The sequence below is a fragment of the Aquarana catesbeiana genome, linkage group LG11 (assembly GCF_042186555.1).
Source record: "Aquarana catesbeiana isolate 2022-GZ linkage group LG11, ASM4218655v1, whole genome shotgun sequence".
Lineage (NCBI taxonomy): Eukaryota > Metazoa > Chordata > Amphibia > Anura > Ranidae > Aquarana > Aquarana catesbeiana.
In genome coordinates this window covers 224336109-224349259 of record NC_133334.1, presented here as the reverse complement: position 1 = coordinate 224349259, position 13151 = coordinate 224336109, and the positions used below count along the sequence as shown (strand labels likewise).

General features: G+C 44.3%; 1 protein-coding gene across 1 annotated transcript in view; it reads right to left on the bottom strand.

The window, feature by feature from the left end:
• The window catches only part of MARK2 (microtubule affinity regulating kinase 2), a 234494-nt gene extending 222226 nt beyond the window's left edge, over nt 1–12268 (bottom strand). The window contains exon 1 of the mRNA XM_073605415.1: nt 11418–12268. Coding sequence (XP_073461516.1) covers nt 11418–11468 — 51 coding nt within the window. The 5' untranslated portion in view covers nt 11469–12268. The remainder of the gene's footprint in view (nt 1–11417) is intronic.
• Between the last annotated feature and the right edge of the window lie 883 nt (nt 12269–13151).

Below are 13151 nucleotides of genomic sequence, written 5' to 3'. Positions count from 1 at the left end.
ATAGATCTTATTTTTGGTAGTGACCATGCTGCTTTAATAGATACTACCGATGTATGAATCTGACTGTAATATGTTTTGCCATTACAACTTTATGCCAAGAGAACCTTTTATCTCATGCTTTAATGCCAGTTTGACTTATGTGCTATTGTTGACCAGCCCAGTTGGGGAATGAGACATACACATACACACTATATTGTCAAAAATATTGGGACACCTGCCCCTTTACATACATGAATTTTAATGGAATCCCAGACTTAGTCCATAGGGTTCAATATTGAGTTGGCCCACCCTTTACAGATATAACAGCTTCAACTCTTCTCAGAAGGCTGTCCATAAGGTTTAGGAGTGTGTCTATGGGAATGTTTGACCATTCTTACAGAAGCACAGTTGTGAGGTCAGGTACTGATGTTGGATGACAGAGTCCTGACCTCAACCCGACAGAACACCTTTGGGATGAATTATGCCGCGTACACACGGTCGGACTTTTCGTCTTCAAAAGTCGACGGACGCCGACGGACTAAAGCTGGCTGACAATCCGATCGTGTGTGGGCTTCCCCGGACTTTCAGCGGACTTTTCCAGCCTCAAATCTGACGGACTTTAGATTTGAAACATGCTTCAAATCTTTACGTTGTAACTACGCCGGACCCAGAAATCCGCTCGTCTGTGTGCTAGTCCGACAGACAAAAACCCACGCTAGGGCAGCTATTGGCTACTGGCTATCAACTTCCTTATTTTAGTCCGGTGTACGTCATCACGTACGAATCCGTCTGACTTTTGTGTGATCGTATCTAGGCAAGTCCGTTCGTTAGAAAGTCTGCCGCAAGTCCGCCAAAAGTCCGTCGAAAGTCTGTCGGACTTTTGTAGCCGAAAAGTCCGACCGTGTGTACGCGGCATTAGAGCGGAGACTGCGAGCCAGGCCTTCTCGTTCAGCAACAGTGCCTGACCTTACAAATGTGCTTCTAAAAGAATGGTCAAACATTCCCATAGACACACTCCTAAATCTTGTGGACAGCCTTCCCAGAAGAGTTGAAGCTGTTATAGCTGCAAAGGGTTGACCAACTCAACATTGAACCCTACGGACTAAGACTGGGATGCCATTAAAGAGTTCATGTGTGTGTAAAGGCAGGCGTCACAATACTTTTGTCAATATAGTGTATATACACCAATGTAATAGATGTATGCTGAAGTTCGATAACAGAAAAAATAAATTTAAAAACTGTAAGCTACCCCAGTCACTGTCACTTTGGCTGGACAGTTTGGTCTTGGCACAGAAATGTGGAAAACAATCCCTAAGTTTTTAAATGTTAAATGAACAAGGAATGTATATACTAAAAACACTATGACAACACAATGAGGGGAGTTTACAAAGCTTGGAGTAGCTGTGCGTGGCAACCAATCAGCTTCTATCTAGCTTTTTCAAAGCTAAACTGAACAAGCTGAAGATGGCTGCTGATTGGTTATTATGCACAGTTGGTGATTTTAGTAAATTCCTCCAAGGTTATTGAGATAGCGGTCCTTTAAGAGGAAATAAACCTGCATATACTTCACAGTCCAAACATGTGATTCACCTGTACATGACTGGAAGTTGAAGGGAACAGATTCTCTTCAGAAAGCTTTACACTTTAGTAAATCAGGTCCTAGGAATAAGAACCCTAATCCTAGAAATATTTTCTAAATAGCTCATCACTAAACAGCATCTTATGCAGATGAGATGAGTAAACATTCCAGAGATTCTATAAAGAAGACACTGGCAGAACATTGATGGTAATTACAGATAAGACATTGGAAGTAAGGCTGCCATACAAAGCTCTGTTTCCAGCGGGCTGAACGGGAGAAATCAACTGACTCCGCCATCAATGCCAACAGTGTGTATGGAGGAATCTCCACTGCCAGCTATTGTATTCAGACAAACACAGAGCCCACAGATACCTGAACAGAGGCGGCATCTTATAAAATGCAGTCACTGTTTGGCCAATAATTTTGCTCAGTCGCCTTCAATTGTCAATTCAACTCTTGTTGCGCCAGATGGTGCCAACAAGGAGACCCAACAGTTGAATTTCATCCAATTCAGCAGGCATTGTGTGAAATTAGAGCTGTCCATGGCCAGCCTAAACCTGTAATAAGAGAAATATAGGACTGCCACTGTTGACCATCTCCTAAGGCTACATTCACATTTGGTCCAGTGTGAATAAAAGATGCAAGAATTTGCAGATTCCAGCAGCTGTTTTGCCACCTTTAGCAGCTAGCTGCAGCCGCTGGGTCCATACACTTTAAAGCCGAGGCCCAGGTATACTTTCACTTTAAAAGTTTTGTTTGGGCCAAGCTTGGCGTGCTGTATAAACTATATGAACTGCCTCAGCTACATACAGTATACAGCACTGTGTTCCGGGGTGTGAGACGAGACCTTCTGGTCTCAAACCTGGAACAAAATAGCATCAGGCTAAGCAGCATTCATCCATTCATAGGCAGCTTTGTATTTCATTAATGAACACAAGGCTTCCTCTGACTGGCCGAGTCAGAGGGGTGGGATAATGTTAAGATCTCCGACTTGGCCAATCATAGAAAGCTTTGAATTCATTGATAGAATTCAAAGCTGCCTATGAATGTGCCACTCAGAACGATGCTATTTTATTCCGGGAACACAGTACTGTATATAGCTGAGTCTACATACAGTTTATACAGCGTGCCCAGTGGGCGCATGTCAAAGAGGAACTGCAGTCTACTCACATAATTTGGAATAAAAACATCTTTGCCATTCTGAAGCTTCCCTCCAAACAGTTTGCATATTAATTTTATATATACTACGATTCTGTACTTGCCAATTATGCTGCAGAAATCTTCCTCCACTGAGCCTGGCTGCAATCATTTTAACTATGGGCAGTTGAAGCTCCTGCCTGTTCACTTCCTGGATTCACACAGAGGCACGCCTTAATCTCTGCAGCTCTCATTGGCCCTCGTATGACTCATCCCCCCTCCCTTCCTGGCAAACTCTCACGAGAGTGAGAGAGCGAGAGAGCGAGAGCTGTGCATGATGTCATAAGCCTAGCCTTTTTTCCAGACAAGAAACAGAAAGTGGGCTGTATAAGGTATTTACTGGCAGAATTTTTTTTTTCTATCCAAAGATAAAACAAGGGCAGAAGATTTAATAGATGGAAAGATGAAAAAATGACTGAAGTTCGCTTTAATGATGTAAATAGTTTGTTTGGGCCAGTGAAAGTAAACATGGACATCAGCTTCAATGACAGGTCAGCGGTGGCAGCAGCTATCTGTGGCAGCCAGCATTTTCCTGCCGTGATCGCTGCTGGACGCAAAGCGCCCTTTAAATGTAAAATTCAGCATGTTGATAGAAAAGAGGTCTCCTCTGTGGTGGTCTAGGTGCTCATAACAGTTCATACAGTGCAATGCAATCTGTGATTCCACCACCAGTTAGCCAAAACGCTCACCTCAGCAATTGGACCCCTGAGCTAACAGGTGGGTCAAAAAGGCATTTGCCACTCAGTGGACATGGATGGAAACTTGCATAGGCAGACGGTCACACGATTTTTTGAAGACAGCACTCAATTTTCCTCAATAGGTGATCACATACACATGCAATATAAAAATAAATATATAGTGCACACTGTGTGACTGGAATAATCACATTTATTGAAAGTCAGATACTCACATAAAAAGCACCACACCCTAGTGCTGGGATAAAAGTATAAATGACATCATATGATAGCTTCAATAGAGAAGGTGGCTGCAGTGATGGCCAAAGGGACTCCCGCACGTGTATCGTCCGAATCTGGACTTCCTCAGAGGTACGGCTCAGGAAGTCCAGATTCGGACGATACGAGTGCGGGAGTCCCTTTGGCCATCACTGCAGCCACCTTCTCTATTGAAGCCATCATGTGATGTCATTTATACTTTTATCCCAGCACTAGGGTGTAGTGCTTTTTATGTGAGTATCTGACTTTCAATAAATGTGATTATTCCAGTCACACAGTGTGCACTATATATTTATTTTTATATTGCATGTGTATGTGATCACCTATTGAGGAAAACTGAGTGCTGTCCTCAAAAAAATCGTGTGACCGTCTGCCTATGCAAGTTTCCATCCATGTCCACTGAGAGTGGCAAATGCCTTTTTGACCCACCTGTTAGCTCAGGGGTCCAATTGCTGAGGTGAGCGTTTTGGCTAACTGGTGGTGGAATCACGGATTGCATTGCACTGTATGAACTGTTATGAGCACCTAGACCACCACAGAGGAGACCTCTTTTCTATCAACATGCTGAATTTTACATTTAAAGGGGACTTTATTATATTTATACTATGAGTAACATTTGAGTCTTCTGGTTATATAGCGCTGCACTGCTTATCTATTTTGTGTACTTTAGGGTTTTATATGTTTGCCTTCAGTGTTCAGCTGCTTGTATTTTACAGTTAGGATTTTTTGTGCTGACTGAATTTCCATTTTATGGACGCAAAGTGCACCAAGCAGTAATCGCTGCAGGTAATCACTGGCAGTGTTGTGAATGTAGCCTCATAGTGCTGCTTGGTTGGTTACGATGCTGATCCGCTGGTTGCAATATGGTCACTGACCTGAAACAAGTATGCAGATCAGAAAAGTCGGGGGGGGGTCAATGAGTCTTTTTCTGCATATTTCTTGACCTTATAGCTCAAAATATTGAAACCTGTAAGTCAATGTGGCAGCCAAGCAATTAAAGTGGTTCTAAAGGCAGAAAAAGTTTTACCCTTATGTATTCTATGCATGAATGTAATGAACCTTCTGCAAGCAGGCCCCTTTTATACTTATCTGAGCCCCGTCTTACGAATGAGAGCAGAGGCTCCCTCCATCCTGATTGGCTCAGAGACAGCAGCAGGGGCCATTGACACCCACTGCTGTCAATCACAGCCAGTAAAGAGAGCAGGGCTTTGCCAGCTCAGGAGCAAGTCCGCAAGAGGGCCCCCCATACCAAGCAGCTTGCTGTGGGAACATGTGGCGGGGGGAGGGGCCAGGAGTGCCAGCAGAGGACCCTAAAAGAGGAGGATCAGGCTGCTCTGTGAAATGGTTTTGGACTGAGCAGCCCTGATCCTCCTCTTCTCAGGTCCCCTGCTGCCTATGACTGGCTGAGTGCCACTCAGATCGACACAATTTTTTTGTAGGCAAGTATAAGATTTAAAAAAAAAAAAAAAAATAATAATAATTTGAATCATTTACAATCACTTTAATATTGGCCGAATCATAAGTCCGCAATGGGGGGGGGGGGGGGGTCTCTAGATTTTTTTAAATTTTTTTTTTGGAGAAAATGTTTAAAAAATCCAATAACAGTTTTTAAAAATCTTTCCTGTAAGGGCCACTACACTGCCCTGTGGAATGATGCCCCAATGATGCGCTAACGTAACACAAGTTCAAATCCCAACCAGAACACTACCTGCATAGAGTTTACATGTTCTCCCTGTGCTTGCGTAGGTTTAGTCTGGGTACTCGGATTTCCTCCCACACTCCAAAGACATGCTGGGAGGTTAACTGGTTCCTGTCTAAATTGGCCCTAGTATGTGTATGTATAAATGTGAGATAGGGACCTTCGAGTGTAAGCCCTTCAAGGGCAGGGACTGATGTGAATTACAATATATGTAAAGAAAAGCCTAAAAATTGTCAGCGCTACATAAATACCAAAAAATAAATTAAAAACTGAATGCACAAATCAATGTACATTACCATGTGTGCGTTTAATACAGCAACAGACTGGACTGCTAAGAATGGGTCCTAAGGAGTGTGTGTGTCACACCTGCCATCAGATATAGCATTATTGTTCCAGGAAATTCAGGAAAGTATTTATGCCACTTCCCTAGTATGGCCGTTTAAAAGGTCCTGCACCAGAGTAAAGAAAAAAAAAACCTTGCCGCCAGTTTTAGTAGCTTTACTGAAACATGCAACATATTCAGGTAGTTCTTCATAGCACCACTATTACAAAGTATCACTATGGCTGCTCAGACTTCCCAAAAAATTCAGGTGGAGTGCCCGTCTCTGTACGTTGTGTAGCAGAGCAGCATCTTTTTACCCCAGCTACCCACCTCCACACCTGTCACTGGTTGTCAAGGATGCCATTACTTTCAGAGGTGACAGGTTTCTAGCAACCAGTGAAGCTGCCAATGGGTAGAAGCTGAGGGATTTGTTTCACCATCAGGTCTACTCTCTCCTTGTGATTAACAGCTGGCTATCTACTGGCCATGGATCCAACCACTGCCTGTTATCAATCACAAGGCAGGCAGACATGATAGGAAACTTTTTTTTTTTTAACCACCATTAGGCTCCGCCCACCTGTGCACAATAAAGAAAAAAAAAGGTTAATCCTTGTCGCCAACCAAAAGGGCAAAATTCACAGAGCCGTATTTATGAAGCCTTGAATGCTATATTCACTGCAAGTGAATCAATGTAAACAGTCCATATTCCTTTCGCACATTCCTGGAATGAGCTCTTAAGGTACTGGGTGCTGTAGCGACCTCCAGCTGGATACTGGAACATGCACGATAATGTAGATTTTCGCCAGCACACCAAGGATCATCAATTTAGTCCGAACGGTTTTTATTAAAGAAAGATCACAACACAAAACGGTGTAGTGCAACGTTTCGGAGCCACACAGGACCCCTTCGTCAGGCAAGTGATGACGAAGGGGTCCTGCGTGGCTCCAAAACATTGTACTACACCGTTTTGCAATGGGATCTTTTAATAAAAACCATTTGGCTGAATTAGATGATCTTTGGCGTGCTGACGAATATCTATATATCAATGTAATGTAAAACACATGCACCAGGAAGATACAAATTCTACAAAGAAACCTAGAGATTAGAATTGTATTCTATCATAATAATGATCCAGGCTTACAGTAGATTCCAGCATTATCCATACCTGGAGTTCTTTAACAGGCACCACTAATTCAGCGATCTCTACTAGCTTCCAGGTCCGATGCCAACCAGCTGCCATTCTCCGATTAGCCAAGATGGAGAGTGTAAAATCACCGACCTACCTCTCCACCTCGTCCAATCAGAGAACACTTTGCATTCATTGAGGAAATGTAAAGCAATCTCTAAATGCTGCCTATGCCAAGCGGGCGACCTCCTGTGTTCTGGCTGGACAGCCACTCGGCACGGTACCCAGAAGCTAGCGGTGATCACTGGAGTCTCTCTCAACCAGGGTTCTGCTCCAGAGTTCCTTAAAGGATTAATTCACCTCTCCCAAAAAGCTGTCTATGCAGATAAGAGGTGTTTGTAGATAAAAGCAAACTGCAGCTTTGACAAAAGTTGAAGAATGTTCTTGCGTTAGGTGTAGGCCATTTACATACCTCATGAAGCCTGACCAGAAAACTCCCAGGAAGTTGCTAAGCAAGGCCCAACTATTTCCGTTTACCTCCCCAATGACAAGAGTGAGCTCTGAAATACTGCACTCAGAGCTACTCCATCAAGGTAGAGAAAGCGCATATGAGGAGGTCTGAATCAGAGAAAGAGCTCACTCCAGTGAAGATGAACTGTAAAGCTGGGCTGTGCTTGGCAACGTGCTGGGAGTTTTCAGGTCAGGCTTCATGAGGTACATAAATGGCCTACACCTATAGCAAGGGCATTATACAATTTTGGTCAAAGTTGCACAGCTTGTTTTCATCTACAAAACAAGCCTTACCTGCATATGTAGTTATCTGGTAAAGATGAACTAACCCTTTAAAGTGGTTGTAAACCCTCACATATACCCAGTGAAGTGATTGGCCACAGGTGATACACAGAGAAAACAGATCCTCCTATACAAGTTGTACCTGTTTATCTCCAGTTCCCAACATCTGTTCAAAGAGCACAATTTATAAAACTTGTATGAGCGGTCAGAAAAAAAGGGGGCAGAGAGCTAAGGATTACACTGTGCAGAGCTCAGTGAGGAGAGCTTTATGAGCTGATTGGAGGGAAGGGACACACTCCCCTTCACACAGCTTAAGGGAACAGAGCTGAGGCTGTTAATCTGCTGGAGCTCCCTCCTGTCACCTTTTTGTCTCTCGGTGTCAGGTAAACTTGTCAGAAATGATTGGTGCTGATAGCAAAGGAAGGAGACAGCAGACAGAAATAACACAACACTAAAGCCTCGTACACACTACTATTCTTAATTTAAAAAAACAAAACCCAACAGCACAGGTTGGAGCCGCTGTACTAACAACCTGATGTTAGTACATAGATCTCCCCAGTGAACAGTCCGGTCAGCGCTCTCAGCCATTGGCTGAGAGCGCTGACCAGGATACGGTCGGCAGACATTTTTTAGATGACCCTTCAACAGAAGCCAGTAGAACGGACACCTTCTGTCGGACTGGCCGCCATACACACGCGCCTAAGGTCAGCCGGTATCTATTGAAGCTGCCAATGCCGCCCGACATTCGGGCCCGTGTGTACAGGGCTTTAGGCTGGATGTACAATATACAATTTTCTTAGTGAGTTTACTTTAGATTTACCTTCAACTATTTAGTGCAAGGGTCTGCCTGATTGCATACAAATCAAAAGTGTTTAGGTCTGACCTCATATTATGTGGTTTTGGTAAATCTAAAGGAAAATTGTACAAAAAGAATTGTATACTGTATGGCCAGCCTTAGTGCTCCAGATTGAGACAAGTACACACTATAGAACAGGGGTAGGCAACCTGGGGCCCTCCAGCTGTTGTGGAACTACATTTCCCATGAGGCATTGCAGGGCTGGCAGTTACAATTACTCCCAGAGGCATGATGGGACTTGTAGTTCTGCAACAGCTGGAGGGCCCTAAGTTGCCTACCCCTGCTATAGAAGGATATGCTTTGTTCATATATCATGTCTGAGGTTTACAACCACTTTAAGCAATGAGTAATTACTGCTTCTCAGGTAAGTTATCAATGATCTTTTTAGTTATCTGTAAGGACATTCCTTCCCACTGACCGCCATGCTAATGTATTGTGAGCATAGTAACTATTGACAGGAAATCCCTAAGATCTGAATGTCATTTCAAAAGTTCCTCCATGTAAAAAAGGTTGAAACATGCTGTTCTATAGGGGTCTACAGCTGTGGTATATACATATCTATACTGATCCAAGCTAGACCAATATAACCATGTAAAAATATCCATACCTGGAATTAATTTATAAAACCCAACTCCAGCAGCAAAAAAAAAAAAAAAAAAAAAAAAAAAAAAAAAAGTTTCCATGCAATGGGGCTGTGCTTGTTTTTTTTTTCTAAGGGTAAGGAGATATACTTGCCTAATCCTCTAATCCTTCCAGCACCCCCGCGCTCCAGCAGTCTTGAATTGTGGACTGTTCCTCACGACATCACACCCAGAACAGGCTCCATGAACCAGGAACAGTCCACCACTTGACGGTGGGGGGGTGCTGTGTTCTGATGGAGTATACTGTTCAGTTTTTGGCACCAGTATATAAAAATGATATCAGGGAACTAGAGAAAGTGCAGAGAAGGGCGACCAAACTTATAAGAAGCATGGAGGAGCTCAGCTATAAGGAAAGATTAGAGCAACTGAATTTATTCTCTCTTGAGAAGAGGAGATTAAGGGGGGATATGATCAACATGTATAAATACATAAGTGGTCCATATAGTGAACTTGGTGTTGAGTTTTTCACTTTAAGGTCATCACAGAGGACAAGGGGGCACCCTTTATGTCTTGGGGGGGGGGGGGGGAGAGATTTCATCTCCAAATACGGAAAGGTATAAGTATAAGCTGTGAAAATGTGGAATAGACTCCCTCAGGAGCAGGTTCTGTTCAGCTCAGTAGATTTTGAATGGATTATTTACTAATTGTACATAATATAACTGGATAGTAACATTTATAAGTAAAGTTGATCCAGAGAATATCAAATTGCCTCTCAGGAGATCAGGAAGGATTTTTTTTCCCTGCTGTACCAAATTGGATTATGCTTTGCTGGGGTTTTTTTGCCTTCCTGGATCATATAGTATAGGATTGTCATTTTTTTTTCCCCTTCTATTGGTTGAACTGGATGGACTTGTCTTTTTTTTTTTTTCAACCGGGCTAACTATGTAACTAAGTATAAGCTTTCTCCTGTCCCCTAGACAAGTAGATGACCCCGTGCAGTGCACAGCCCACTGCACGGGAAAACTATTTTTTTGTGTCCGGAGTTGGGCTTTAAAGTGTTTGTTACCCCAACATTTCATATTCCTGATATGTGTCTGCTGTACCATGTACTTGTATGAGAGAGTATCCTGTTCTCTTTGTATTGCTTCCTTTATGAGAAATACCTGGTGTTCCCACCAATCCCTTCGCTTTCCTATTAAAAACTGACCACAGTAAGCAGGAGAGCACGGTGTGGTCAGTTCTCTAGCTGTGCTGGGAACTCAGCCTGCTCTCCTCCAATGACCAGACTTATCCTGACACGCCCCCTGCACAGCCTCTCACTGGGAAGCTCAGTTTGCTGCTGCTGCTTCTCCTTCCCCCACTTTGTATGCAGCTGAGAACAGAGGGAATGTGATCACTAAAAAAAAAAAAAAAAAAAGGGAGTATTTGTTTTGTTTTTTTAGATCTATACACAAATATTTTGCTTTTCATTTCTACTTTAAACTGAATAGGTTGTTTTACAAGGTGATCGTTTATAATCAGGCTAAAAGGAGTTGTAAAGGCAGAAAGGTTTTTTTTATCTTAATGCATTCTATGCGCTAAGATAAAAAGCCTTCTGTGGGTAACAGCCTCCTCAGCACCCGCCATCTCTGTTCATGAGTCCCTTGGCCTCTCCTCCCAATTGGCTGAGACACAGCAGAGACACCATTGGCTCCCACAGCTGTCAAAGTCAGTTAGGCAATCAGGAGAGAGGGGGGTGGGGCCGAACGGCAGCTCCGTGTTTGAATGGACACAGGGAGCTGCCGCTCGGCTTGGGTGCCCCAATAGGAAGCTGTTTGCTGTGGGGTCACTCGACAGGACCCAAGAGAGCTGGTGAGGAACCCGAGAAGAGGAGGATTGGGGCCACTCTGTGCAAAACCACTGCACAGAGGAGGCATGTTTGTTATTAAATAAAAACAAAAAAAAAAAAACCACATGAGACTTTACAATCACTTGAAGGTATCTGGAATTGCGGTACAAGGGAGCTTTCACACTGGCCTGCTGAGGTTTGGCCGCAGTGCACCTGTGCTTTCCCATAGACCTCTATTATGTCCTGCATTTGTGGTGCATTTCAGAAGCTCACCAAAGATGGAGCATGCAGAACTTTCAGTGCGTCTTCAGAAAACACACCTAAAAAACGGCGATCTCAAAGTCTATGGGAAACCGCGGGTAGAGGGCGGCCAATCCCCAGGCAGGGCAGAGTGTAGGCACCCTGACAATACATTATACAGCACACGTCGGGGGTGTACACCTCCTGTACACACCTCCTGTACACACACAACACCAGGACACAAGGTTTGGGCCTTTGCACTTACTTGGTCAGCATCGCGTTCATTGACAGTTGGTAGCGGGGTCCGAGTGGACATCTTATATCCTCTGTGTACACAGCATTGGACAGGATGAACTGATCAGACTTGGATCTCCTCAGGACACACAGGAAGCCCCTATCATCAACAATCACTGATGGGAGGACTAGTGTGGAGTGGCCATACCTATAGACTGACAGGAGGACTCAGACACTGCCCCGAGGGGTGACACCTGGAATCTACACTCTGATGACACCACAATCCCCCCCAGGGTGTATGTAGGCCCCAGGGAAGGAGTGTTCAGGCTCCGCCCCCTCACTAGGCCTGGGAACCTATCACCTCTCCTGTAGGACTCTGATACCCGGAGAAGGAACACCGCGCCCCGCCCACACTGGGAACTCCAAGGAGGAGGAGGAGGAGGGGGGGGGTCACACACCTGTCCTCTATGGGAAGGGGAGGGGCTCCTCTCACTAGTCCCCGTACACCGCTTGTCACTCAGGTGAGCTCACAGGAGCAGCCTATGCTGGGCTTCCCACACACACGTCCACCCCCCTGCTTTTTTTTCCCTTGGGTCTCTCTTGTTATTAATAATTAACAGGAACAACGCAGGACCGCCCACGGCGCCGGCCAGACCTGTACAGAGGTGTCAGCTTCTATGTAAGGAGGGGAGGGGGGGTCAACAGGTAAATTCTCCCGCCCAGGTCTCGCGCTCGGCTCCACCTCCCCCTTCCCCCAGCGCGCGCCTTTGATCCCTCGCTGGCTTATCCAGGTGTGTGCTCACGCGCTGAGTGTCCTCGCGGCTCCGTACTCTGTATACGGGAAGGGGGAGGGAGGGGAGGTGCGCGCGCACGCACAACTTCGAGTCAGCTGACTGAGCGGCGGCCCGGGCGTCGAGCTGCGCGCGCATCCCCGGACTTTACCTTGGTGGCGCTGTCACCTGGGGAGAGGAAAAAGAGGGGGGGTGGGTGAGGTTGTCTGCACAACCAATGACACACAGGTCTTTTGTTTTATCCACTTCAATACAGGGCACTTTTACCACAGTTGTACTACCTATGTACTTGTTGATCCTGCCACTAAGTTTATTCTTTTTCAACTTCTCTTAACCACTTAAGGACCGAACCTCTTTCTGAGATTTGTTGTTTACAAGTTAAAAACTTTTTTTTTTTTTTGCTAGAAAATTACTTAGAACGACCAAACATTATACATTTTTTTTTTCTAACACCCTAGAGAATAAAATAGCAGTCGTTGCAATACTTTATGTCACACCGTATTTGCGCAGCGGTCTTACAAGCGCACTTTTATTGGAAAAAATACACTTTTTTGAATTAAAAAATAAGACAACAGTAAAGTTAGCCCAATTTTTTTTTTATATTGTGAAAGATAATGTTACACCGAGTAAATTGATACCCAACATGTCATGCTTCAAAATTGCGCCCGCTCGTGGAATGATGACAAACTTTTACCCTTAAAAATCCCCATAGGCGACATTTAAAAAAATTCTACAGGTTGCATGTTTTGAGTTACAGAGGTGGTCTAGGAATAGAATTATTGCTCTCGCTCTACCGATCGCGGCGATACCTCACATGTGTGGTTTGAACACCGTTTTCATATGCGGGATCTACTCACGTATGCGTTCGCTTCTACCCGCGAGCTCATCAGGATGGGGCGCGTTTAAAAAATTTTTTTCTTATATTTTTTATTTTTACACTGTTCTTTTTTTAAAAAAAAGTGTCACTTTTTTCC